The sequence below is a fragment of the Leucoraja erinacea genome, chromosome 28 (assembly GCF_028641065.1).
Source record: "Leucoraja erinacea ecotype New England chromosome 28, Leri_hhj_1, whole genome shotgun sequence".
Taxonomy (NCBI): domain Eukaryota; kingdom Metazoa; phylum Chordata; class Chondrichthyes; order Rajiformes; family Rajidae; genus Leucoraja; species Leucoraja erinaceus.
In genome coordinates, this window is record NC_073404.1 from 1,323,394 (window position 1) to 1,350,596 (window position 27,203).

The following is a 27,203-nucleotide window of genomic DNA, read 5'->3' on the forward strand; positions in this document are numbered from 1 at the left end:
GCCCATAATTGCAGGTTTTCAAAGGGCTTTTCTCCTGATATGGATGGTCAAATTTGACTACGCCAGACTAGCCCCCAATGGCAGATGACATGCATTTGTTGTTTGTACCTTTCTTGTAAATAGCAGCCTGGAGAATTCTTACAACCACTTAAGCAGCCCGTAGCAAACATCTACTTCATACGAGTGGCACAATTAGGCAGTGTGTTAGCTTAACAAATATCGTCCTACTTAGAGAGATAGTTACAGCAAATACAAGATGGCATCAATTACAGGTGATTGAATACTGTATTAGTTATTGAATTTACACTCTGACAGAAACCTATAAGAAAAAAAAAACAAGGCTTATAAACCCAAATACATCAATGACATTCAAGATAAGAAGCTGTTACTTTTCTGAAATCATCGTTTCTAAGAAAGGTTCTTTCTATTACCCAGTCTGTACAAATACACAAGCATAATTTAGTGGTTTTGGAGTGTGTGATACACATTAATCTTGCTGCCATGCACTAATGCAGACTTTGATCTCAGGATATGTACTCACATTCCCCAAGCACAGCTACATAAGCTGCAAACGCAAAGACCTACCGCTAAGGTCACTGTTGGTGATACGCAGAGTTGCATTTTCAGACTGTAATGAGCGGTTCTTCTCCAGCAGAAGTACCTCCAGGGTTTTGGATGTATCCTGTGAAAGAAACGGTAATGCCGTCAGATTGACTTAATGTTAAACATGTGATATTTCAGTACTCATTTGCTTAATTAAGGATTCATTAAGAATTTAAATTAATGGCAGACATGCAGCCCAAGGCAATCACTTCCAGTTCCAGACTCCTTCAATGGCACGCCTGGTAAATCTTGTTTACCAACGACCATAATGGATGAAACGATACATACACTTAGGATCAAGAAACTACCAAGTATTTCTCCTCCTTCAGCATTTTTATTTGCAATAAAAGTCACAAAATCTTCCAGCTCTCCAGCACTGAAGCAACATTTCTGTTCACGCCCACAATCACAACAAGCTGGTATTAGAAAATATACACAATGGACCACAAGGCAATCTGGGCTCTCTGAAGAAGGTCTCAAACCGAAATGTCAACCGTTCCTTCTCTCCGGAGATGCTGCCTGTCCAGCTGAGTTACGTCAGCGTTTTGTATCAACCTTGTTAACTAGTCCAATGGGGGAAACCTTGAACCCTTTCTTCTACTTCCTAAGTGAACCTTAAAGTTCCAAAGGTAATCAAATTGTAGACATAACCTAGCAAGATGTTTTTGTCTCTACCATGCCAACATCTACCACACCACCTTGGCCCGAGCTGAGCTTCAGCTGCTAGCAAACCATTTTGTCAGCAGGACTGGCAAGGAAGGGAAGGAGTAGAGGTTTGTGTGTCAGTGGGTGGGTAAGAGACTTTGTAACGTGATCCTGCTATCAAAAGATTCACCTCTTTTCAATTTTACAAATGTGATGCAAATGCAGTAGAATCATTGAAACTTCACACACAGGAACATAGAGCAGTACAGCACAGGCATTCTTCAGTCCAGTGTCTCTGACAACCATGACACCAGTTTAAACTAATCCCATCTGCCTGCACATGTCCCTCCATTCCCAGCCTGTTCATCTACCTGTCTAAATACCCCTTAAATGTTACGATATCTGCATATATCACCTCCCTTACACGGCAACAAAACAAACTTGCTTTGCAAATCTCCAATGAATTCCCCTTCCCCACCCCATCTTAAATCTATACCCTCTAGTACCCTACTGAGGGGCGATCTTATAGACGAGTATAAAACCATGAGGCAAAGAGATGGGGCAAATGCACAGTCTTTTACCCTGAGTAGGGGAATGAATTAGCAGAGGGCATAGGTTTAAGGCGAGCAGGGAAAGATTTATTCAGAACCTGAGGGGCGACTTTGTCACACAGAGGATGGTGGGTTCATGGACTAAGTGTAAATAGGGCAACTGGGTTGGCAAGGAAAAGTCAAGCTGATTGAGTGCATGACTCTGACTTTATGAGGGGGAATATATATATATATGTTCATGATCTGGATGATGGAATTGAGGGCTTTGTGGCCATGTTTGCAGATCATATGATGATAGGTGGAGGGGCAGGTAGTGTTGAGGAAGCAGGGACTCTGCAGTAGGACTTTGGCCAGGTTGGGAGAGTGGAGAAATAAGTGGCAGATGGAATACAGCGTAGCAAAGTGTACAGTCATGCAGTTAGGTAGAAGGAATAAAGGCATAGACTAATTTAAGGAAGGCAAATGCAATCTTCATTCACGTAACCAAGTAAGGTCGTAATGCTGAGGGTTTATTAGGCAAAGGCTACATTTGTAGTAATATGAGTAGTTTTGGGCCCCATAACTGAGGAGGGATGTGCTGGCATTGGAGAGGGTCCAGAGGAGGTTTACGAGAATGACCACCAGGGGCGCCGGGGAGATGGCTGCCCTGCCGGCAGTCTGTTCGAATTGGGGGAAACTTTTTTTCAAGTTCCTACCTTGCCGGAGATGTGATCAATTTTCGGATCACATTCTCTGGGCTCTGCGGCCTACCATCGATGGAGCTGGAAGCCTCCTCGGACTGTCGTGAACCCCACCGCGGCTAAACATCGGAGCTGATCCCTTGCCTGGGATCGTGACCACAGCTCCCACCACGGAATGACCATCAAGGGCTTGCAGTCTCGGGTGAGGCCGAGTCGGGAGCTCCAACGTCGCGGAAGGTTCGACCAGCCCCGACACGAGGTTCGATCGCCCGGCGCAGGGGAGCTGACATCCCCCCCGATGCGGGAGCTTGATCGCCTCGACGCGGAGGCCCCGAACGCCGCCGGGTACGGGAGTCAAGATAATCCCGTCTACGGGGGCTCGAGGCCCACGACCGAGGAAGAACAAAAGGAAGGTAGAGACTTGAACTTTATTTCGCCTTCCATCACAGTGAGGAATGTGTAGGACTCACTGTGGTGGATGTTCATGTTAAAATGTGTTTTTGTGAGTGATCTGTTGGTTTTAATTGTATGACTGACCTGGCCCATGAAATTCCTCGTATGTTGCAAAACATACTTGGCGAATAAAGTGTGATTCTGATTCTGATCCTGGGGATGATTGGGTTAACATACGGTGAGTATTTGATGGCTCTGGGCCTGTACTCGCTGGAGTTTAGCTGGATGTGGGGAGATTCTCATTTAAACCTACCGGATAATGAAAGGACTAGATTGAGGGGACATGGAACAGATGTGGGAGAGTCTAGGACCAGAGGGCACAGCCTCAGAATAAAAATAAGTACTTTTAGAATAGAGAGGAGGAGGATGTTTTTTAGCCAGAGGGAGGTGAATCTGTGGAATTCATTGTCACAGACAGCTCTGGAGGTCAAGACATTGGATATTTTTAAAGCGGGGACTAATAAGTTTTTGATTAGTAAAGATGTCAAAGATTACAGTGTGAAGGCAGGAGAATGGGGTTGAGAGGGAAAAATATATCAGCTATGATTGAATGGCAGAGTAGACTCGATGGACTGAATGGCCTAATTCTGCTCCTATGTTTTATGGTCTTCATGGGATTAAATTCCTTTTAATTGTGCTTAAATCCCTCGTGCTTTTTACACAATTCAATTGCGTCTCCATTCATACTCCGCTAATCTGAAGAATATGACCAAGTCTATCAAACTTTCCCCGTATTGACAACATCCTTTAAACATTTCCTCTGTAGCTCAACCTGTGAACAGGACCACTTCCAGTACGTATACTTTGTCCTAACCTATGTTACACAGTATATATAGTTCTAGCAACAACCTCTGCTCTTATAGTTGGTGTCTCAGCTCATACAGGTCGTTCTGCTATAACATGAGAGTTGTGTACCTAAGAAATAGTTTTGAAAGACTTTGAAAGGCACAGTGGCGCAGTGGTAGAGTTGCTGCCTTATAGCATCAGAGACCCTGCTTTGATCCTGACGACGAGTGTTGTCTGTATGGAGTTGTATGTGCTCCCTGTGACCGCGTGTGTTTATGCCGGGTGCTCTGGTCTCATCCCACATCCCAAAGATGTGCAGGTTTGTAGGTCAATGAGCTGTAAATATAGTGTGTAGGATAGAACTAGTGTGTGGGCGATCGTTGGGCGGCACGGACTAGGAGGGCCGAAGGGCCTATTTCCACGCTGTGTCTCTACCCAAAACTAAACCTCGTGTTATAGAAAATTGCCAGATAAAATTGGTTAGGGGGCTAGAGAGTTTCAAACTTGCAATAACAATGTTTTTGCTTCAAGGATTTTCAAAACAAAGTATTTTTAATAGCTATCTGTTTATTGTAAGGCACCAAAGGTTGTACGTTACACTGTTTAACAGAGTATTACAGAGTATAAAAGACACAAAATGCTGGAGTAACTCAGTGGGTCAGGCAGCATCCCTGGACAATATGGATAGGTGACGTTTCGGGTCAGGACCCTTCTTCAGACTGATTGTAGGGGGAATAAAGTTGGGAGAGATGAGGGGCAGGACCATGCATGGCAGGCTATAGGTGAATGCAGGCCGGGGGCACCATTTGTAGGCAGATAGTTGGACAAAGGCCAGAGATTAAAGGATTGAAGAGTGAATGGTGACGCCCTGCGGACCAGGAGGCAGCGCCTTCCCCCTCCCCAGGTAATTTCCCCAGCAACCGCAGGAGGTGTAACACCTGTCCCTTTACCTCCTCCCTCACCTCCATCCCAGGCACCCCAGCAGTCCTTCCAGGTGAGACAGAGGTTTACCTGCACCCCCTTTAACTTTATCTACTGCATCCAGTGTTGCCGATGTGGCCTCCTGTACATCTGTAAGACCAAACGTAGACTCGACGAACTTCTCGCCGAACACTTGTGCTCAGTCCACTAAGTTTAGCTTAGTTTAGTTTAGAGATACAGTGTGGAAACAGGCCATTCGGCCCACTGGGTCCGTGCCATCCAACGACCCCCACACATTAACAACATCCTACGCACACTAGGCCCTATTTTTACATTTACCAAGCCAATTAACCGACAAACCTGTGCGTCTTTGAGTGTGGGAGGAAACCGAAGATGACAGAGAAAACCCACGCGGTCACGGGGAGAAGGTACAAACTCCGTACAGACAGCACCCGTAGTCGGGATCGAACCCGGGTCTCCAGCGCTGCATTCGCTGTAAGGCAGCAACTCTACTGCTGCGCCACCGTGCTGCCCAGGGTCCAAGGTCTGCTGGATGTCCCGTTTGTTAACCATTAACTCCCCTTCCCATTCCCATACTGACCTCCTTGGGACTGGGCCAATTACCAGAGTCAGACCACATTCAAAATGGATGAACAGCATCTCCTATTCTGCTTGGGTTGCTTACAAACTCAACAGCAAGAATATTGAATTCTTCAATTTTAGTTAACCTCTAACAACCCCTCCCCACAACCCCCTTTCTTCCCTCGCCTCTACCCTATTCCCCACTTCAATCTATTTCTCCCCTCACCATCCACCCACTTTCCTTTCTATGGCTTCACAATTCACACCTCTCCAATCCTTCAGACTCACACCTTTGTCTCACACCTGCCACACTTTGTCCTGCCCCTCCTCTCTCCCAGGTTTCTTCACCACTCTCCCCCCCCCCCCCCCCCCCCCCCACAATCAGTCTGATGAAGGATCCGGATCCAAAATATCATCTCTCCATGTTCTCCAGAGATGCTGCCTGACCCACTGAGTTATTCCAGGACTTTGTGTCCTTTTTGTCAATAGAAGCGATTGCTCGTCTAGTTCAATGACCTCCCACAGTGAAACTGACAGTGATCCTGTGGTATTAAGAGGAAATAGTGTCTGATTATTGTGGGAAAGTCAAATGGAACAGATCTTTTCTGAGACTTTTTTTTCCAGGACAGCTGTTTTTTTAACTTCTCAATTCCCAAAGTAACCTTCAAGAACTTCTGTATTTCCCATTCAAAATCATCTTATAACCAATTAGGCCTGCATGATACATACAGTGTGCCATCATTCACATTATATTACATTCACGCTGTGAAAACACACATTATAGCAGAACTACCTGTAAAAGGGAGCATCCTACATATCTTGTCCATCTACACTTCAGGCTGCCTCGGCAAGGCCACCAGCTTAATCAAGGATTATTCCCTTTCTCCTATATCTGTACACTGTAGAGAGCTTCATTGGAATCATGTCAGCATGCAACAAAAGTTTTTCACTGTACCTCAGTAAATGTGACAATAATAATCGAACCTAAACTTTTGAACCAATTTGCTGTTACATTTACGATTTTACCGGCACATGCTCCAAAGTCCCTCGTATCCTCCACAATTATTAACATCTCCTTGGCAACCAGTGGTGTCGCATCATCCCCAATACATCACTTAATTTGCCCCCGGATTAATTTCCATTTGCCAGTTATCATTTAACTAAACTGTCTGTGTCCTCCTCAAGGTGAAAGCTGATCTTCACGTTGTTACAACATGTGGGTCAATTGTGGTCATCAGCTTGATCATGCCCCTACCTTTAAGTCTAAACTATTACTGTATATTACAAAAAGGGTTGAACGCCACAGGCAATGGCCTTCCTTTCACAAAGACACTGGGCAAACATTACCCGTTGCTTCAGCCACTGAAGCCAATCTTGGATCTAATTTGCCAGCTTCCTTTGTATCTCCGCACTTTTACTTTTGAATTAAGTTTAGTTTAGAGATACAGTGTGGAAACAGGCCCTTCAGCCCACTGAGTCCACACAGACCAGAGATCACCCCTCTCCCATCAGACAAGTGGTACAGAAGTGTGACAACACACACCTCCAGATTCAGGAACAGTTCCTTCCCTACTGTTATCAGGCATCTGAACCATCCTAGCACCAGCCTGATCAGCCTGCTAGACTGACTTCAGTCACTTCATGTTTAGTTTTAGAGATACAGCATGAAAGCAGGCCCTTCAGCCCATGGCAACCACTGATCACCCATCCGCACCAGTTCTATGTTATCCCACTTTCTTATCCACTCCCTGCACATTGGGACAATTTTACACAGGCCAATTAACTTACAAGCCCACACGTCTTTGGGATGTGGACGGAAACCAGAGGATGTAGTTCAAGGATCCTGGAGGAAACTCACACAGGGAGAATGTGCAAACTCCACACAGACACCACCAGAGGTCAGGATCGAACCTGAAACCCAGTTCAATTCCAAAGCCAGGATATAACCTGGATCTCTGATGCTGTGAAGTATCATCACTACCTGCTGAGCAACTGTAACGCCATTGTTTACTTTAAAGTCACCTGAAAAGTAGCTCATTTTTAAAAGTCTGTTGATGGAAAAAACTTTAATGTATTTTAGCTAGCAAAGGTTATTTTGATGGGGACAGTGGGAATTAAAATTTGAAGATAGATTCAATATCATCAGTTGTGGTGCAGAGCCCAAGAAAATGGTTCCATTAAGGCCTCACTTGACGGTGGAACTAGAACACCGACAGCAATGTAAGAGGAGGGGGAGAATTTGTAGACCGGGAGATCCATCCAACAAGGGTAGTGAGATCTCTTTACCGATCGCAGTGATCTACATGGGACACAGCCTCAAAGAGGCAGCTAATGTCATCAAAGACGCTCTTATCTCACTACTACCATCAGGAGAGAAGTACAGCAGCCTGAAAATCATGACCTCCTGGTTGAAGAATAGCTTGTTCCTAGCAACCAGAACCCGCACATTAACCTCAACACTACCCCTGGAACTATGATCTACTATGGACTCTTTATTCCTTGGACTATGGACTTCAGTTCTGCACTATATAACCATATAACCATATAACAATTACAGCACGGAAACAGGCCATCTCGGCCCTACAAGTCCGTGCCGAACAAATTTTTTCCCTTAGTCCCACCTGCCTGCACTTATACCATAACCCTCCATTCTCTTCTCATCCATATGCCTATCCAATTTATTAACGGATGCAGACAATAGTCAGAAATTTGGAGGCAAAATTAGATTTCAATAGAGAAATAGGTAACTGGAATAAAATGGAGACTAAAACTACATTGGAATTTACAAAACAAAGGCCTGCTGAATCTCCCGCTAGCTAATTATTTTAACTTTCCTTCCCATCCCATTGCTATGCTGACTATTCTGTCCTGAGCTTCCTGCATTGCCAGAGTAAGGCCACATACAAACTGGATGAACAAACCTCATATTGCCCCTAGGTAGCTTACAACTAGGGTTGCCAACTGTCCCGTATTAGCTGGGACATCCTGGAAACTGGGCTAAATTGGTTTGTCCCATACGGACCGCCCTTGTCCCGTATTTGACTGCTACTACTCGGGTCGAGGGGACTGTCGGGTTGGAGTTTACCGCCGACACCACCACCCCTCCTTCTCATGGCCGATCATAGGTTCATGAGTTGGATGGGGTGCCGGACTTTGCATGCGACGTCGCGCGTAAAGTCCGGCGCCCGGGCCAAAACTCCTCAGCTGGCCCGTCGGCTGGGCTTTGTGTGCAGTCCAGCACCCTGGCCAACTCATCGTTCACCCAACCACAGCCGAGCGGTCAACAAATTGCCGTCAGGAATTTGTCCCACATTTTGACCTTTTGTCTCTTATTTGGGAATGAGATAGTTGGCTACCCTACATACAGCCCAATAATATGAACAATGAATTATTCAATTTTAAGTAACTAACCTACAAACAAACATCATCCCTCCTTTCTCCCCTCACGTTGCCCCCTCCACTCTCTTCCCTGTGCCTCACCTGGATTTGCACCCATTTTCAACTGCATTCCTTCCTCCGGCTTCACAATTCACAACTCTTCTATTCGTTGCTCACGTTGCTTTTTAGTCTGATCATCTCTGGCTTTTGTCTAACCATCTGCCTATCAAAACATGCCTTCACCTGTATCCACCTATCACTTGCCAGGGTTTGTCCCCCCTCCCCCACCACAATCAGACTGAAGAAGGGTCCCAACCCGAAGTAACCTATCCATGTTCCCCAGCAATGCCAACTAACCTGCTGAATTACTCCGGCACTTTGTGTCTTTTTTTACTGAATAAAATATTTGCAAATCAACCTGTTATACATAGATACACTTTAATGAAAACTGTCACCTGCAGTGGGTTTGAAATTCTTCACATTGAGTTCTAATATTGCCATGAGTACTTGGCACGATTAACCAAGGCTGAATTTTGAGACGATTTCTTTCACAGAACTGTGAGATTGACCGGGCACGGATGTGGGCATTAGTAAAGTAAAGAACTCGAGCTTGTTAAAGTTTCACAGTGAAAGACTTCATTAATACCTTTAACGGTTTATATCCAGAACTGAAATGTCTGCTGTTCTCTGTGTGCAGACGTTCTCAGCCTACACCTTTACTGAGATGAATGCCATTGACAAACACAGTCTTCTGAAATTCCTCACATTGAACTGGGAAATCAATTACAGAAGAATATTAGAAAATAACCTACCTGTGCTCCAGATCCTTCTGATGGAACAAATTCCATGGACTTCAAGATACTGGAAATAACGGAAAAATTGGCTGATTTATTGCTGAATATCGTCATTGAATTAGCAAACTGCAGCAACACAATAGTTCTCCGTCCACATGCAAACATTGCACCCTCTCCAAAGCCTCCACGACATTCCTGTATTGGTATGGCCAGAACTGCATGCAATGCTCTAAATGCGATCTAACCAAAGTCTTACAGAGCTGCATCATGACTTCCTGTTTATATTCAATGCCCCAAGCAATGAAGGCAAGCAAGCGGTACGCCTTCTTCACCGCCCTATCTACTTGTGCAACCAGCTTCAGTGAGAGATATGATCCTGGACTGCCTCTACACATCAATGCTGTTAAGGGTCTTACTATTAACTGTATACTTTCCCCTTAGAGTCAACCTCCAAAAGTGTAACTCCTCACAATTGCTCAGGTCCTCAAGGATCTATGGGCTTTCATTCTAAGGTCCCACCCTTCTTCAACACGCCTTAAGACCCTACCATTCATGGTGTATACATGAGCCTCAAGACTAATGTACTCAAGAATAATTCCCAAAATGTACCACCTCACGTCTGTCAGGATTAAATGCCATCTACCATATTTCAGCCCATTTCACCAATAAAGGATATCTCTCTGCAGCCTAGTTGCCCTCTGTCATTTTGCCCGGCCCCATGGTATAACTCACTGTGTATACTCTTGAACAATAAAGGCTCCAAGTGAGATCTTGGACAACATGGATCACTTTACAGCAAAGCCAACACCAATGATGAAACGCACACCAGCAGCAGTATGTCAGCACTGCCTTTGGCTGTGGCAGGAAAAGACTGTTTGAAGATCAGGACCTCAAATCAGCTCAGCACTCACCAATCTGGAACTAATTACTTGCAGAAAATTAAATGGTCCTTTCCATGTAATCAGAACATCCTCAATGCCTTCATTTCAAAACTAGCATTGAATTTAAAAGGGAAGTACAATCACTACACATGTTAGGATGTTATGCTACATAGAAAATGCTTTGAAAATGAAATGCTCTTCACTGCAAAGATTTATAGGTGAAAAACACCAAGTTTAGGATTTTTCTATTCTGCGAACAAAGAGAAAAGACAGCAATGATTTTCACAGTGTATATGACATTTTAACTGCTTACTTCAACAACTTTTTGCAAACATGTTTTGGCCATCTTCTTGATGCAGCAAGCAACACCATTAGCTGTCATCACATGAATGAATATAGAAATTGAAGGAACATCTGCTTAGTTTACAATTTAATTTGTTTATACCCAGACAGTCTGATTAATAAAACGAACTGAATTATCACAGAGGCATCCCGATGTAACGGACTTTGTATGAGCTTCCTTAAGGCATGCGTTCAACGTCAAACAGTACAGCACAGGAAGAGGCTCTTCGGCCCACAATGTCTGTGCTCAACAAGGGGTCACAGTTTAAGGATAAGGGGGAAATCTTTTAGGACCGAGATGAGGAAAACCTTTTTCACACAGAGAGTGGTGAATCTCTGGAATTCTCTGCCGCAGAAGGTAGTTGAGGCCAGTTCATTGGCTATATTTAAGAGGGAGTTAGATGTGGCCCTTGTGGCTAAAGGGATCAGGGGGTATGGAGAGAAGGCAGGAACAGGATACTGAGTTGGATGATCAGCCATGATCATATTGAATGGCAGTGCAGGCTCGAAGGGCCGAATGGCCTACTCCTGCACCTATTGTCTATGTTTCTATGAACATAATGTGCAGTTAAACTAATCTCCTGTGGAATGTGCACATGATCCACATCCATCCATTCCCTGCTTATCTACATGCCTATCTAAACAACGTTTAAATGCAACTATCGTATCTGGCTCAACCATCAACGCTTAGCAGCCCGTTACCCTCTCCCAACGTATGGTGGGCTCCACCGTACCAGAGAAAACAATTCATGTCCAAACCATCCTTGTAACTAGGACCCTCTAATATTGATAGCATTCTGATAAGCCTTTTCAGTGCCCATGTAAAAAAATGTGTGTGTGTGCGTGTGTATATATATGTATATATATGTATATATATGCACACATACATACACGCACACGGGCGCACTGATCGTTTTTTCTCATTTATTATTTGGTTTACAGAGTAGCCAATAGTCAACAGTGTTTTATTCGTCACATCAGTATAGAAGCTGGGATGTAATGTTAAAATTGTACAAGGCATTGGTGAGACCAATCCCTTTTTTAAAATTCCTGGCAGCACAGATTTTTTTTAAAGTTTAATGACGGAGGGTGAATAAGGGGAAATGAGTCACCCCTACCCAATTGGCATGTTATGGGTATATGCTGGAATATTGCGTTGGGGGAACCGGTGGAATATTGCGTTGGGGAACGGGTTGCGTTGGGGGGCCAGGCCACCCGTGGGGGCTAAGGGTGAGTGGTGGAATATTGCGTTGGGGACCAGGCCTCCCGTGTGACAGGGACCCAACCATTTGGTAGACTCTAGTATATATAAGCCAATTCTGGAGTATGGTGTACAATTTTGGTCGCCCAATTATAGGAAGGATGTCAACAAAATGGAGAGAGTACAGAGGAGATTTACTAGAATGTTGCCTAGGTTTCAACAACTAAGTTACAGAGATAGGTTGAATAAGTTAGGGCTTTATTCTTTGGAGCGCAGAAGGTTAAGGGGGGACTTAATAGAGGTCTTTAAAATGATGAGAGGGATAGACAGAGTTGATGTGGACAAGCTTTTCCCTTTGAGAATAGGGAAGATTCAAACAAGAGGACATGACTTCAGAATTAAGGGACAGAAGTTTAGGGGTAACATGAGGAGGAACTTCTTTACTCAGAGAGTGGTAGCGGTGTGGAATGAGCTTCCAGTAGAAGTGGTGGCGGCAGGTTCGTTGGTATCATTTAAAAATAAATTGGATAGGCATATGGATTAGAAGAGAATGGAGGGTTATGGTATGAGTGCAGGCAAGTGGGACTAAGGGAAAAAAGTTGTTCAGCATGGACTTGTAGGGCCGAGATGGCCTGTTTCCGTGCTGTAATTGTTATATGGTTATATGGTTATATGCAAACGCACCATGAAATTGATTTTGCATATGTTACACATGCGAGTGCCGACATTATTGGTGCGGTTGTTCAAAGTACTATGTTTACATATTCTGTTGTGCTGCTGCATTTCATTGTACAGTCTGGGACAATATGACAATTACACTCTCTTGATTCTTGACTTTTGAATCTGGTAAGCGTAACTCAAAATTAAATTTAGATGGTTAACATTTCCTAACTCACCACTAATGACATCAGCAATTAAGGACATCTACTTAAGCACCTCGTAAACCATTTATGGGAAATCGCAGGAAGAAACGTGGAAGTGCGACCTCCGTCTTACAACTTTGGAGTTATAACACTGATATAAGAGCAAGCGGAAACTAAACTGTCATGTCAATAACACTTGTATCAACGACAGAAACTATTTCATAAATCAGCACTCACCTCAACTCCTTCTTAACCTCTTCATAGTCAGACTGATCTTTTAGCTTTTCCTCAAGTTGCTTCAAAAATATACAAAAATAGACAGCTTAGAGACATATAATAATATAGTAAGCATACAGCTCAGGAACAGGCCCTTCGGCCCATAATGTCTATGCCCAACATGATGCCGCCATCACTTATCTACCCGCACATAACCCATATCCCTCCATATCCATACGCCTGTCCAAACATTTTATAAATGCCACCAGCGTATATACGTGCTTGAACCACCACCCCCAGCAGCGGCTTCCAGGCACTCACCACCCTCTGTATAAAGTCTGCTCATCATTTCAAGCCAACAAACTCTCTCCGCATCCTCTTACCTTGAGCGTGCTGTTCTTCGCAGTAAGTTGCTGCTCAAGTTGGGAGACCTGATTTGTTGAGGTCTCATGGAGTTTTGTCAGATTTGCCTGCAATCTCTGCACATCCTCAACCAACTGCATAACTTCACGGTCTTTCGCAGCTAATTCAACCTCCAGACTTGATCGTGTTAACACTTCAATAGCTTGTTCCTAGTCAACCAGAATACAAATTTCATGTATTAATATTCCTTTGTGTTCACACAAAACCACAAAATAATGCACTTCCAGTTCATTCACCAACAGTAGGAGGAATGCTAAACAGATGGAATCCCTTGGAATGTATCTAAGAATAAGAATAAGAATAAGAATAGTTTCTTTATTGTCATTGTAACATGAACCATGTACAACGATATTTAAAAATGTCAGCCAGTCAGTGCACCATTCAAACATTTCTAAAAGCTAACGATACATACAAGGTAAAATATTAAAAGATAAACAACTAAAATAAATATCGCGAAAATAGCACGCATAAACACCCAACCTTCCATCCTTGTCGATTTCACAGTGTACCACAGTCCTTTAGTATGTCTCCCCCTGCGTTCCTTGGCGGCTACATTTAGTGCTTTTATAGCAGTGGGGTAAAAACTGTTTTTTAGTCTGTTCGTCCTTGTCCTTGTAGATCTGTACCGTCTGCCTGACGGCAACAGTTCAAACAGGGAGTGTCCGGGGTGGGAAATGTCCTTTATGATACTCTGGGATTTTTTGGTGCAGCGGGAACTGTGTAAGTCCTCCAAGGTAAGGAGAGGGCAGCCGACAATCCTCTGGGCGTTGTCAATGGCCCTCTGGAGCGCTTTCCTCTGAGCCGCTGTGCAGCTGGTGTACCACACGCATACACAATATGTTAGTATGCTCTCAATGGAGCACTGATAAAAGGACAGCAGCAGTCTCTGAGTGATGTTATTCTTCCTGAGCACCCTCAGGAAGTGCAGTCTCTGCTGGACCTTTTTCAGCAGCGCAGTGGTGTTCACGCTCCACATCAGGTCCTCCTCAATATGGATTCCCAGGAAGCGGAAATCCGCCACCCTCTCCACACAGTCCCCTCTGATAGTCAATGGTACCCTGTCTAAGAAATCTAAGAAATAGAAGCAAGTGCTTGGTCCCTTCAGCTCGTTCTGTCGGTTAGTATGATATTGTTCCTCGTTCAGCTTCCAGCCCAATTCTCACAGTGTCCGACAATCTGTTGATCTTAGGTAGACAAAAGTGCTGGAGAAACTCAGCGGGTGAGGCAGCATCTATGGGGCAAAGGAAATAGGCAACGTTTTGGGCCGAAACCCTTCTTCAGACCGATGTGACAAAATGTTTAAGAAGGAACTACCGATGCTGGATTTATAAACTCCATAGATGCTGCCGCACCCGCTGAGTTTCTCCAGCACTTTTGTCTACCTTCGATTTTCCAGCATCTGCGGTTCCTTCTCAAACAATCTGTTGATCTTACTTTAGTTTAGTTTAGTGGCACAGCATGGAAACAGGCCCTTCAGCCCAGCAAGTCCGTGCCGACCCATACACTGGTTCTATGTCTATCATTTGACAATAAAGTATTATTCATTCATTCCTCCACACTGGGTCAATTTACAGAAGCCAATTAAACTACAAACCTACACGTCTTTGGAATGTGGGACGAAAACGGAGCAGAGAAAACCCACGCGGTCACAGGGAGAACATGCAAACTCTGTACAAACAGCACCCGTAGTCAGGATCGAACCCCCGTAGTCAGTCTCTGGCACTGTAAGGCAGTAACTCAACCACTGCACGACAGTGCAAAGACTTAGACTGAGAATCCACCAACCCTCCAGGACTGGGGATTCCAAAGATATATAACTCCCTACAGTAAACAAAGGACATTTTCCTCAGCCTAATTCTCAATGTCAGAACCCTTTTCCTGAGCTTTGAGTGATTCCATTAAGTTCTCAACATCCTAAAAAAAAACCACATTTATTTTTATAATTCTTTGCCCAATAACACAGATTTTAAAGCACCCTGTACCTCACCTATTCATACACTTGTAGTTCAAGAGAGTATTTATCAACAGTATGTCGGCAACTCGAACACCAAGGACTGACGGAGATTACAAAAAATGGTGAACACTGGCCAGTCCATGAGTACTGACCTCCCCACCATCAAAGGGATCTATCGGAGTAATTGCCTGAAGAAGGCAGACCGCATCATCAGAGACTCATGCCACCCTTCCACTCACACATTTCACTCCTGCCATTGGGAAGATGGTATAGGAGTCTGAAAACTGTAATGCTCCTGTGCCACTTAGGCGATTTTTAGGCGACTACAGGAGAATAGGCTATTGTCACATGATTGCCGGGGTGTCGCCTGTATGGTCGTGAGTCGCCTCCTCAGTCGCCCAAAGAATCGTAGCGTTTTTCTGGTTGCCGCTGGATTTTGAAATGTTGACAACTTTTTGGCGACAGTTGGCATGTCGTAGGTTCGCCAGGATGACGTTGGTTGTCGCCGGTGCTGACGGGTGAATTCCATTGGCGACTACCTACGTCAACCTACGTCAACCGGCGACAGGTTCCGGCGACAGGTTTCGGCGACAGGTTTCAGCGACAGGTTCCGGCAACTGAATTGTCTTCAGTTGTCCCGGTTGGTGTAGGTTGTCATAGGTGTGGTCGTAGGTGAACATCCTAATGGGTCGCCGGTTGTCGGTAGCTTGCCTTAGTTTGACGTCGACTAGGTGGTAGGTTGTTGTAGACATTGTCGTAGGGGAGGTCCAGTTGCCGTTTTTTTGGCGACCGGCTACAACTATGACAGTCGCCAGCAATTGCCGAAAAAAATCGCCTAAGTGGGACAGGCCCACAACGTCCAGGTTCAGATTCAGGTTCAGGAGCAGCTTCGGAACATATGACAATATAATACTCTCGACTTTTGATTCCAACATTTTCCCCAAAACGTAAGTGTGGTTAATTCATCTACAATTTGTTCCCCGGCCTTTTCCTGAGTAACAGAGCTACGTTAAGGTTCTGACTGTCTACCCTAGCCATGCCTCATTAGTGCATAAACTCCTTTCAGTCTCCCCTCAACCTCTGACACTGCAGAGAAAACAATCCAGATTCATCCAATCTGTCCTTATAGCTCACACCCTCTAATCTAGGCAGCATCCTGCACCCTCTTCAATGCCTTCACACCCTTCTGTTCGACCAGAACCGTACACAATACTCCAAATGTGGCCTGTCCTAGAGTCCTATAGAGCTGCATCATGACTTCCTGACTGTTAAAATCATCGTACTGATCAATGACGCCAAGCAGACCATACACCTTCTTTATCTCTCCATCTACATGAAGAAGGGCCCCGCTCCAGAGATGTGTGATCTGTTGCGTTACTCCAGCACTTTGTGCCTTTTTTGTAAACCAGCAGCTGCAGTTCCTTGTTTTAACATCTACTTATGTTGCCACTATTAGGGAGCTGTGGGCTTGGACAGCAAGATCTTTCTGTTCATCAATACTGCTAAGAGTCTTTGGCATTAACTGTATACTTTCTCCTTACATTCGACTTCCCAAAGTGCAACACCTGGCACTCGTCTGCCATTACTCTGCCCATGTCTGTGGCTGATCTATATCCCGCTGTATACTTTGACAACCTTCCTCCTGTCCCCAACCTCACAAAATTTGGTGTCATCTACAAAATTATTAACCAACCTATCTACATTTACGTGCAACCCATTTATATATCTCAAACACAAAGATCCCAGCAGAGATCGCTGTGGAACTCCACTAGTCACAGACATCTCGCCAGAATAGCCCCCTTCTGCCACAATCCTGCCTTTTATCAGTAACCCAGTTTTCAATCCAAATAACCAAGTCACTGTGGATCCCAGGCATCTTAATCTCCTGGATCAGCCTAATCACTAGCAATAGAATGCCAAAAAAATGATGGTGGTTGAAGATAGAATATGAGAGTTAACGCATAAAAACAGTAAAAGATTTTGTAAAACATATAAAAAGAGAAATTAAGCCATGGTGTTTACTCTGTCACGGCCAGGAAAACCCATATAGTCAATAAAGGACTTGCTGAGGTATGAAGAAATATTTTGTGTCATCATTGTGGGAAACATTATGTATGAGTAATTGAGGGGAATGAAAAGCTGGTAACAGTGGGAAGCATAAAACAATTCACATCATTTTGGAGAGAAAGGCTTGAACATATAATCCAGACATTGCAGCAGCCCAATAAGCCATGTTACGACAAAAATTATAGAGTTATGGAATCAGACAGCATAGAAACAGGCCCTTCAACCCAACTTGCCCACACCAGACAACATGTCCCATCAAGACTAGTTCTACCTGCCTGTATTTGGTTCATATCCTTCTATGATTGTCACTTTGATTTCACTATACAATTTCACAAATTAAAGCATTGCTACTTTCCTTTCACTGTACATCTTGTATGTGTATGTGACAAATAAAGTTGACTTGACATATCCAATCCCTGGACCTATCTAAATGCTGCTTAAATGTAGCGATAGTACCTGCCTCATCTGTCTCCTCTGGCAGCTCATTCCATACACCCGCCACCCTTTGTGTAAAAGCGTTACCCCCCAGGTTCACCCCGTACACCACCACTATCCTACACACTAGGGACAATGTATAATTTATAGAAGTTAATTAACCTACAAATCCGTCCGTCTTTGGAGTGTGGAAGAAATCCCAGGCAGAATGTACAAATCCTGCACCTACACTCTTAAAAGTAGCGGAGTCTGGGGATATGGGGAGAAGGCAGGAACGGGGCACTGATTGGGGATGATCAGCCATGTTCACATTGAATGGCGGTGCTGGCTCGAAGGGCCGAATGGCCTACTCTCCTGCACGTATTGTCTATTGTAGTCAGGATGGAACCCGGGTCTCTGGCGCTGTAAGGCAGCAACTCTACCACTGTGCCACTGTGCTGCCTCTTCTCTCCATATGCTTCTCCAGTCTCCCCTTAAAGGCCTGGATAGGGTGGATGTGGAGAGAATGTTTCCACTGGTGGGAGAGTCTGGGACCAGAGGTCATAGCTTCAGAATTAAAGAGGTTTCCTTTAAGAAGATGTAGAGGAATTTCAGGGTGATGAATCTGTGGAATTCAATGCCACAGAAGGCAGTAGAGGCCATGAATGGATATTTTTAAGGCAGGGATATAGATTCTTGATTAGTGCGGGTGTCAGGGGTTATGGGGAGAAGGTAGGAGAATGGGGTTAGAGGGGAAGATAGATCAGCCATGATTGAATGGCAGAGTAAACTTGATGGGCAGAATGGCCTAATTTTGCTCCTATCACATGAATTTATGAACCTGTACTACTGACCACACTAATTCCCTGTGGTAGAGATTCAACTCCTCTCCTCTCTGAGTAAATACATTTCTTCTGATTTTCAACAACCATTTAATCTCAATGGCCTTCCGTCACATTGCTCTCCGTAAATGTAGAAACATTTTTTTCAGTGTCCATTTTAACAAAATCTTTCTGTCGCCTATAAGGCCACTTCTTAAGAGAAAGAAATCCAAAATAGTTAATTTCTTGATGAATTCTCTCCTTGCTATGAGTGGGCTGTAAACCATTCCCAAAAGCATCTTTTCTCACCAGTTTTATTTATTTCCACCCCAATCCGCGTTAAAATGTGCAGGAAAGAACTGTAGAGAGAAACATAGAAACATAGAAACTAGGTGCAGTAGTAGGCCATTCGGCCCTTCGAGCCTGCACCGCCATTCAATATGATCATGGCTGATCATCCAACTCAGTATCCTGTACCTGCCTTCTCTCCATACACCCTGATCCCTTTAGCCACAAGGGCCACATCTAACTCCCTCTTAAATATAGCCAATGAACTGGCCTCAACTACTTTCTGTGGCAGAGAATTCCACAGACTCACCACTCTCTGTGTGAAAAAAAAATATTCTCATCTCGTTCCTAAAAGACTTCCCCCTTATCCTTAAACTGTGACCCCTTGTTCTGGACTTCCCCAACATCGGAAACAATCTTCCTGCATCTAGCCTGTCCAACCCCAGATGCTGGTTTAAATCGAAGGTAGACACAAAATGCTAGAGTAAGTCAGCGGGACAGGCAGCGGGAGATGAGTTCCGCTGAGTTACTCCAGCATTTTTCGTCTACCATCCTCGTTAAACCTGTTCTTCAGAGGTAAGATCATTGCTCTGATCAAGAAGGCTCATCAGCGTTTCTTCCTGAGGAGACTGAAGAAGGTCCATCTGTCTCCTCAGATCCTGGTGAACTTCTACCGCTGCACCATCGAGAGCATCCTTACCAACTGCATCACAGTATGGTATGGCAACTGCTCTGTCTCCGACCGGAAGGCATTGCAGAGGGTGGTGAAAATTGCCCAACGCATCACCGGTTCCACGCTCCCCTCCATTGAGTCTGTCCAAAGCCAAAGCAAGCACTGTCTGCGGAGGGCGCTCAGCATCGCCAAGGACTGCTCTCACCCCAACCATGGACTGTTTACCCTCCTACCATCCGGGAGGCGCTACAGGTCTCTCCGTTGCCGAACCAGCAGGTCGAGGAACAGCTTCTTTCCGGCGGCTGTCACTCTACTCAACAACGTACCTCGGTGACTGCCAATCACCACCACCCCCCCCCCCCCCCCGGACACTTTTATTATTTATTCAAATCGTTTGCTATGTCGCTCTTCAAGGGAGATGCTAAATGCATTTCGTTGTCTCTGTACTGTACACTGACAATGACAATTAAATTGAATCTGAATCTGATCTGAATCTGAATCTGAATCTGCTCGTTATGGTCCTCTCAGTCCTTTACTTGTGGGTCTTTTTCTATTTTATCTGCTTCTGCTAAAAATCCAAGTCATCCATAGTTTGAGAAACTGCTAATCCTCGCCACCCTCAGATTTCTCACAACAAGCAAAATGAATCTGTTGTTGTTCACTAATACCCATGTTGTTTGGGTATTTGGTCCATAATTCCTGATTTTTTTTCCCCCCACTTTAAAATGTCAAAGTTACAGTAATGATTTTCCAATTAAAAGAGACAGTTCATGAACTTAGAGAACTTTGCACACATAAAAAAAACTGCAGATGGCAGAAATTTAACTGCTACACTCAGCAGGTCAGGTAGTGTCTATAAAAAGAGAAAAAGAGTTAATGTTTCAGATCCACAAGTCTTAAAACTGAAATGTAAATCCTTTCCCTTTCCATTAATGATGAGAGTTTCCAGCATTCTGGTTCTGGTTTTATTTATTAAGTTATAGTGAAACATGTACGGAATCCTCACCCACCTTTTGTTTCAGTTTGTGGGATGGGAACCTGGTGATTTTCTGACCCATTACTTTCAATATCTGACATTTTGCTAAAGTTAGTTCTGCTGAATCTGTGTTTGCTACAATATCAGTTTTGTCAGGATGGCCTTTACAATAAATATTGGCTTAAAATCAGAATTAACTATGTTGGCGGCGTGACTCACCTGTTGCAGCGCCCCCTATCTGTCTTTTATTTATTTTTTGTCTAGTTAAATGTAGTGTTGGTGTTTTTTTAATACTGGTTTTAAATGTGTATATATGGGGGGGGGCGGGCGGGGGGGGGGGGGGGGGGGAAACTGTTTAAAATCTCTTCCCTGTCCGGGAGACCCGACCTTTTCCCTGTCGGGTCTCCGTTGTCGTTGGGGCCTAGCACCGTGGAGCGGCCTCCAACCTGAATGACCCGGGGGCTCGGGAGACTGCGGAGCTGCGGACTACTCACCATCGTGGGGCTGGCCGGCCTCGGAGCGTGGGGAGCGGTGGTGACTCGCTGCTGCGACTCGACTCCTGGGGCTCGGAGGCTCCAGCAACGCAGCCGCAGGTCCGGTGGACTGGGACATCGGGAGCTCGCGGGTCCGGGGGGAGAGACCGCTTCCCGGAGCTCCCGCAACGCGACTTCTCCAGCCCATGTCGCGGGGTTGGAACGACCCGGAGCGGGGATGTACATCGCCCGGCACGGCTTCATGGCCGTGGGACATTCCAGCGCCCGCCGGGGGCTCCAACATTGTGACTTTTAGACCGGGAGCGGGGCCGTAAATCGCCCGGCACGGCCTAAAATGGCCGTGGGACTTATCATCGCCCGCCTGGGGCTTGGACATCGGGAGAGACATGGAGAACAGGGGAGAGAAAAGACTTTGCCTTCCATCACAGTGGGTTCACTGTGATGGATGTTTGTGTGAATTAAATTGTGTGTATGTCTAGGAATTGTCTTTGTTTGTATGGCTGTGGAAACGGAGTTTCGTTTGAGCCTCACTGAGGTTCAAATGACAATAAATGGTATTGTATTGTATTGTATTGTATTGTATTGTTGCCTAGTTCCTTAGTTTCAGTTTTAAGAAAATAAAACAAAAAAAGAAATCAAGAAATTAAATGTCTGGACAGCATGGTGGCGTAGCGGTAGAGTTGCTGCCTTACAGCGCTTGTAGCGCCGTTTGTAGCGGGATCTAATCGAACCTGATTAGAGGAGCAGTCTGTATGGAGTTTGTACGTTCTCCCCATGACCGCATAGGGTTTTCTCCGAAATCTTCGGTTTCCTTCCACACTCCAAAGACGTGCAGGTTTGTTGTTTAATTGGCTTGTGTGTATGTGTAAATTATCCCCAGTGTGTGTAGCAAAGTGTTAATGTGTGGTGATCGCTGCTCGGTGTGGAGCAGGTGGGCCAAAGGACCTGTTTCCGCGATGTATCTCTAAACTAAACTATATTAACTCTGAGTTTTTTATTCTCCCTTTCTGCAGTTCCGAGTAATTCCTTTTTGCAGTTCTTTGTTTCACTGCCAGTCTTCAGGATCTGGACTGGTTTTGCTTTTTTGTCTGCATTACTTTGATCCCATCTTCAGTCACCCAGGATTTGTTTTTGGCAACAAGGGCTCTTGTCCCTGAGGAGTACAAGTGATAGTGCATCACTGAGTTCCTTCTCCAACCTCCCCACTGCTCCAGTGTGGTTTTACCCACAAGCACATTTGCTGACTTTACTGTCTACACTGTGGCTCACTGCGTGAGACTTACCTTCACATCTACTATCTTTCTCACATTTGTCTCTCTCAAGCATGACATTGAACTCATTCATAACGTGGCTGCTACTCCATAAGTGTTCTTGCATTGTGCATTGTGAAGCTGCTGACAAAAGCTGCCCTGTTACTCATTGCCAATAGGGGCTGCATTCTTGTTGGCTTGGGGTCAGCTTGCTGCAAGGTTTTGTGAGCACCCTCCAGAAATATTACAACCGAATATGTTTCTCCAAATCTACATGCACATTTAAAGAAATATTAAAAGCACTCAACTGTAGGATGGTAAATTCCTTCAGGTGAATATTGCAATTCTCCTGAGCTCTTTTATAAACCTGCCTCTAAATACTTTCCATTGCAACTTATTCCACTTGCCCCACCTCACTGCCCATGACTGCTTCCTTGCCTGTTCGCACATTTCAGGAATTCCACTTTGTGCCATTATTTTTTTCATTGGGATAATGTTTCATCGGATTCTGAAATTCTTGCAGCCTTCTGCAATTTTCTTGTGTGTTTCCCCGACCAATGCCCACAAAGAAAGGCCAAGCTGGCCATTCGTGGGTCAGGGTGCCGGGTGGAAGAGTGCCCCGCCCGAGCTGACTGCCTGCCCCACGGGTTACGTCCGTGCCCAGATGTCCCTCGAAAAGGAGGGAAACGATGGAGGGGTTGTGGTTCTGGTGGGCACAGCGGGTACAGTGACTGCACCCTGGAGTAGGATTGTAATATAGTCTGTTAATATTTAGTATTAAGAATATTTGGTAACTGTAGTGTGGTAGTGGGTATTGTGGTAGTCGGTATTATTTATTTTGTAAATATTATTATTGAAAATAATTGGATTTGTTTATTTTTGGTAAAGAAATTGTACCAAGCAAGTGGAGCGTGACGTGACTGAACGTGCCCGCTGGAGCTTGTGGCGTGAGGTGATTAAACACAGATAGTATCACATTCCGCTCTATAGCACATGAAGTCTGGAGCCTATGGAAGATGCCAACCGTGCATGCACCACCTCTAAAGGAACGACCCAACCCCAACACCCACGTTTGCTTGTCATTAAAACCTGGGCATTTATCGGCAGAATTAATAACTGGTGCAGCATTGGAGTTGCTGCCTTACAGCACCAGAGGCTCAGGTTCAATCCTGCTTGTCTGTAAAGAGTTTGTATGACCTGCGTGGGTTTTCTCCAAGATCTTCGGTTTCCTCCCATACTACAAAGACGTACAGGTTTGCAGGTTAATTGGCTTGGTATAAATGTAAAATTGTTCCCAGTGTGTGTAGGGTAGTGTTAATGTCTGGGGATCGCTGGTTGGTGTGGACTCGGTGGGCCAAAGGGCCTGTTTCCACGCTGTATCTCTAAACTAAACAAAGTGAATTGGAACATCTATGACAGTTTACAGTGAAAAATGTGATTATCAGTCAATCCCTCATTTCAATCATATTCTTTAATGGCTTACCACATCAGGAGCTTTCTGAATCTGCGTGGCCAGCTGAAGGGATTTGTTAGCTGAGGAAAGCTGCTCGCGTAAGGACTCTGCTTCTCTCTGAACCACGTCTGCCCTCTGAGAAAAAGGGGAGAAAAAACAAACTTATTCATTGAACAGCTGACAAATTATATGGGCCCATTAATCAATTTCTGCGCCACTGACTATAACAGATTTTCCTTAACAGTCAACCTAATGAATGTAAAACGAAAATACTGGAAGTGATGGATATTCATTTTAAACCGTACAAGGAGGAAATAATTGAGTGATTATGACAGCAATTTAACGCCAGGAGCAAGGAATCCCTGCTGATATTAATGTTGCAGCTCAGTGATTTTTTCAGACAGAATAAAAACAAGTGGAACGAGATTCTTTTATTCAATTTCTTTTTCCACAGATGTGACTGAAGGGGATTTTATTTGTAATGGGGCGGGGGAGCAGAAGAGCAGACATTTTTTTAAACCACGGGGGGGGGGGAGGGAAGAGATATAAATAAGTGATCAGGAGGTCAGGATATGAGGAGAGTGAAGAGGTGTTAGGAGAAGGGGATGGAAGGGGAAAGAGGAGGTTGAAATAGAACAGAGAAGTGTGGGTTCCCAGGGGTTGGCATGAACATGATAGGCAGAATAGCGTTTCCATGCTGCACAAAACCAGAAGTGTGAGGAGAAGGAGCAGGGTAAGAAGAACGTGGGGTGGAAGATTGCAACCTTCACGTGGTCCACCCTGTTTCGACTAATGCAATCAACTCGACGTGTACAAACGGAAGATCAAATAGAACAAGTTGTCCAACAACTTTAGGCTGTGCACCCCACACGAAAGAAGAAGAAGGCTAAGAATGAAGAAGCAGTGGACAGGCAGAATGGGATGGTGAGAGAGAGTCATACAACACAGAAACCAGAGCTTTGGCCAACGTCCATGCCAACCAAACTGCCCCATTTAAATGAGTCCCACCTGCCTGTGTTTGGTCCATACCCCTCCAAACCATTCATATCCATGTATCTGTCCAAATGTTTCTTAAACATTGTGATAGTACCTGCCACAACTACCTCCTCTGGCAGCCGTTCCATATACAGTACCTACCAACGCTGGTGTAAAAAGGTTGCCCTTCAGGTTCCCATCTTTCTCCCCTCAACTTAGATATCACAGCTTGGCATATATTCCTGATCATCTTTCCTGTTCATGTGCCTGACAAATTGTACCTGTCTTGACAGCTCCCTCTGGCAGCTCATTCCATACTCACCATCTTCTTGAGAAAAACATGCTCTCAACTCCTTTTCAATCTTTTCCCTCTCACCTTAAATCTACACCCTCAAGCTTTAGACTACCATACCCTGGCAAAAATCTGTGACCATTCATCTTACCTATGCCCCTCAAGATTGTATAAAGCTCATTAAGGTCATCCCTCAGCTTCCTACGCACCGAGAAAAAAACTTCCCAGCCTATCCTGTCTGTCCTTATAATTCAAGCTCTCCAGTCCTGGTAACATCATAGGATCGTTGAGAAACAGCATGGAAACTGGCTCTATGGCCCACCAAGTCCACATTGACCATCAACTACATTCATCTAATCCTATTTCATTCTCTCTCAATTCTCCCCCCCCCCCAGACTGTACCAGTCACCTACACACTAGGGGCAATTTACCAGCACCCAAACACAAACCCACACGTCTTTGGGATGTGGGGGAAACGAGTGCACTCAGAGAAAACCCATGCGGTCACAGGGAGAACATGCAAACTCCACACAGACAGCATCCGAGGTTAGGATTGAACCGGAAAACTGGTGCTGTGAGGCAGCGACTCTACCCACTGCACCACCCTAGGTCCCAGTGAATCATTTTTACACCCTTTAATGACAAAGGGTGTAATGACTTTCTTCATATAGTTGGATGGGAAGAAAAGATGAGCGGTGACAAAAAAGGGAACAGGGTGAAGGTGGGAGGTGCAAAAGGAGAGAGGGGAGGGAGCAATGTGAGAAACTGCAAGACGAAGATCAGTCACCAAAACATATAATCTATTACCTGATTAGCTCGTTCCAGGTCTGTCATGATCATTTCAATTTCGTCTGCTCTGTAATAGAAAGAATGGAAGTGAATTACAATCCTAAACTCTGTGCAAATATATCTGTGCATTATGTTGGCCCTCTATACATGGCGACTCTTTACATACTTTGTGTATGGGACACAAAACTAAGAATTTCACTGTAACTGATAATAAAGTGTTCATTCATTCAAAAGTAGTCCTCACCTCAGTAATTATTTTGGATTGGAAATGTCCTTATATAACATGTTATATTGCACAATCTTAGTCTATTTAATTTGGCTGCAAAACAGTTAGCCAAATTATACTCTGGTACCCGACACTTCCTTCCACACTACCCCCCAAAATACAGTCAGTCTGAAGAAGGGTTTCGGCCCGAAGCGTTGCCTATTTCCTTCGCTCCATAAATGCTGCTGCACCCGCTGAGTTTCTCCAGCATTTTGTGTACCCTCCAAAATACATAATTGCTTTATAATGTTCTCTCAATCCTTACAACACTAAATAAAGCCTTTGCAGCTCCATTGTCCCAGCAGTGGTAATATGAATTATGTACTAAGAATAAGAAACAGAAAGGTCTCTTAAGCACAGGAACAGGGGAAGATTCACAAGAAAACTAACAAAAAAAAAACATTACAAAAGAGCACAGTGCAACAAAAGCACTGAATATGTAGAACGGACTTACTTCCACCTTTAGAGTCACAGAGTCATACAGCACAGAAACAAACCCTTCGGCCCAACTTGCCGATGCTGACCAGCATGCCCAATATACACTAGTCACGTCTGCCAATTTGGCCCACATCCCACTATATCTTTCCTATACATGTGCCCGTGGAAATGTGGTTGTAGTACCTGCCTCAACTACCTCCTCTGGCAGCTCGTTCCATATACCCACCACCCTCAGGTACCTATTACATTTTTTCCCTCTCACCTTAAACCTGTGTCTTCTGGTTCTTGGATCCCCTACTCTAGGTAAAATACTTTGTGCATTTTACTCCATCTATTCCCCTCATTATCTTATACTCCTCTAAAAGGTGCAGGAAAAATGTTCCCAATGTGGGGCTCGTCCAGAACCAGGGGCCACCGTCTTAGAATAAAGGGGAGGTCATTTAATACTGAGGTGAGAAAAAAACTTTTTCACCCAGAGAGTTGTGAATTTATGGAATTCCCTGCCACAGAGGGCACTGGAGGCCAAATCACTGGATGGATTTAAGAGAGAGTTAGATAGAGCTCTAGGTGCTAGTGGAGTCAAGGGATATGGGGAGAAGGTAGGCACGGGTTATTGATAGGGGACCATCAACCATGATCAAAATGAATGGCGGTGCTGGCTTGAAGGGCCGAATGGCCTCCTCCTCCACCTATTTCCTATGTTTCTAAGATCACCCCTCAGCTGCCTGCACTCCA

The 27,203-nt window shown here is 44.7% G+C and overlaps 1 protein-coding gene across 11 annotated transcripts in view; it reads right to left on the minus strand.

Annotated features, from left to right (window-relative positions):
* Positions 1-27,203, minus strand: part of cux1b (cut-like homeobox 1b) — a 445,030-nt gene that overhangs the window by 180,971 nt on the left and 236,856 nt on the right. For all 11 annotated transcript variants that reach the window (XM_055657468.1, XM_055657469.1, XM_055657460.1 and 8 more), the window contains exons 9-14: positions 25,784-25,832; positions 23,740-23,844; positions 13,280-13,468; positions 12,918-12,976; positions 9,412-9,460; positions 586-682 (exon numbers count right to left, since the gene is read on the minus strand). In XM_055657468.1, the coding sequence (XP_055513443.1) occupies positions 586-682; positions 9,412-9,460; positions 12,918-12,976; positions 13,280-13,468; positions 23,740-23,844; positions 25,784-25,832 (548 nt within the window). The remainder of the gene's footprint in view (positions 1-585; positions 683-9,411; positions 9,461-12,917; positions 12,977-13,279; positions 13,469-23,739; positions 23,845-25,783; positions 25,833-27,203) is intronic.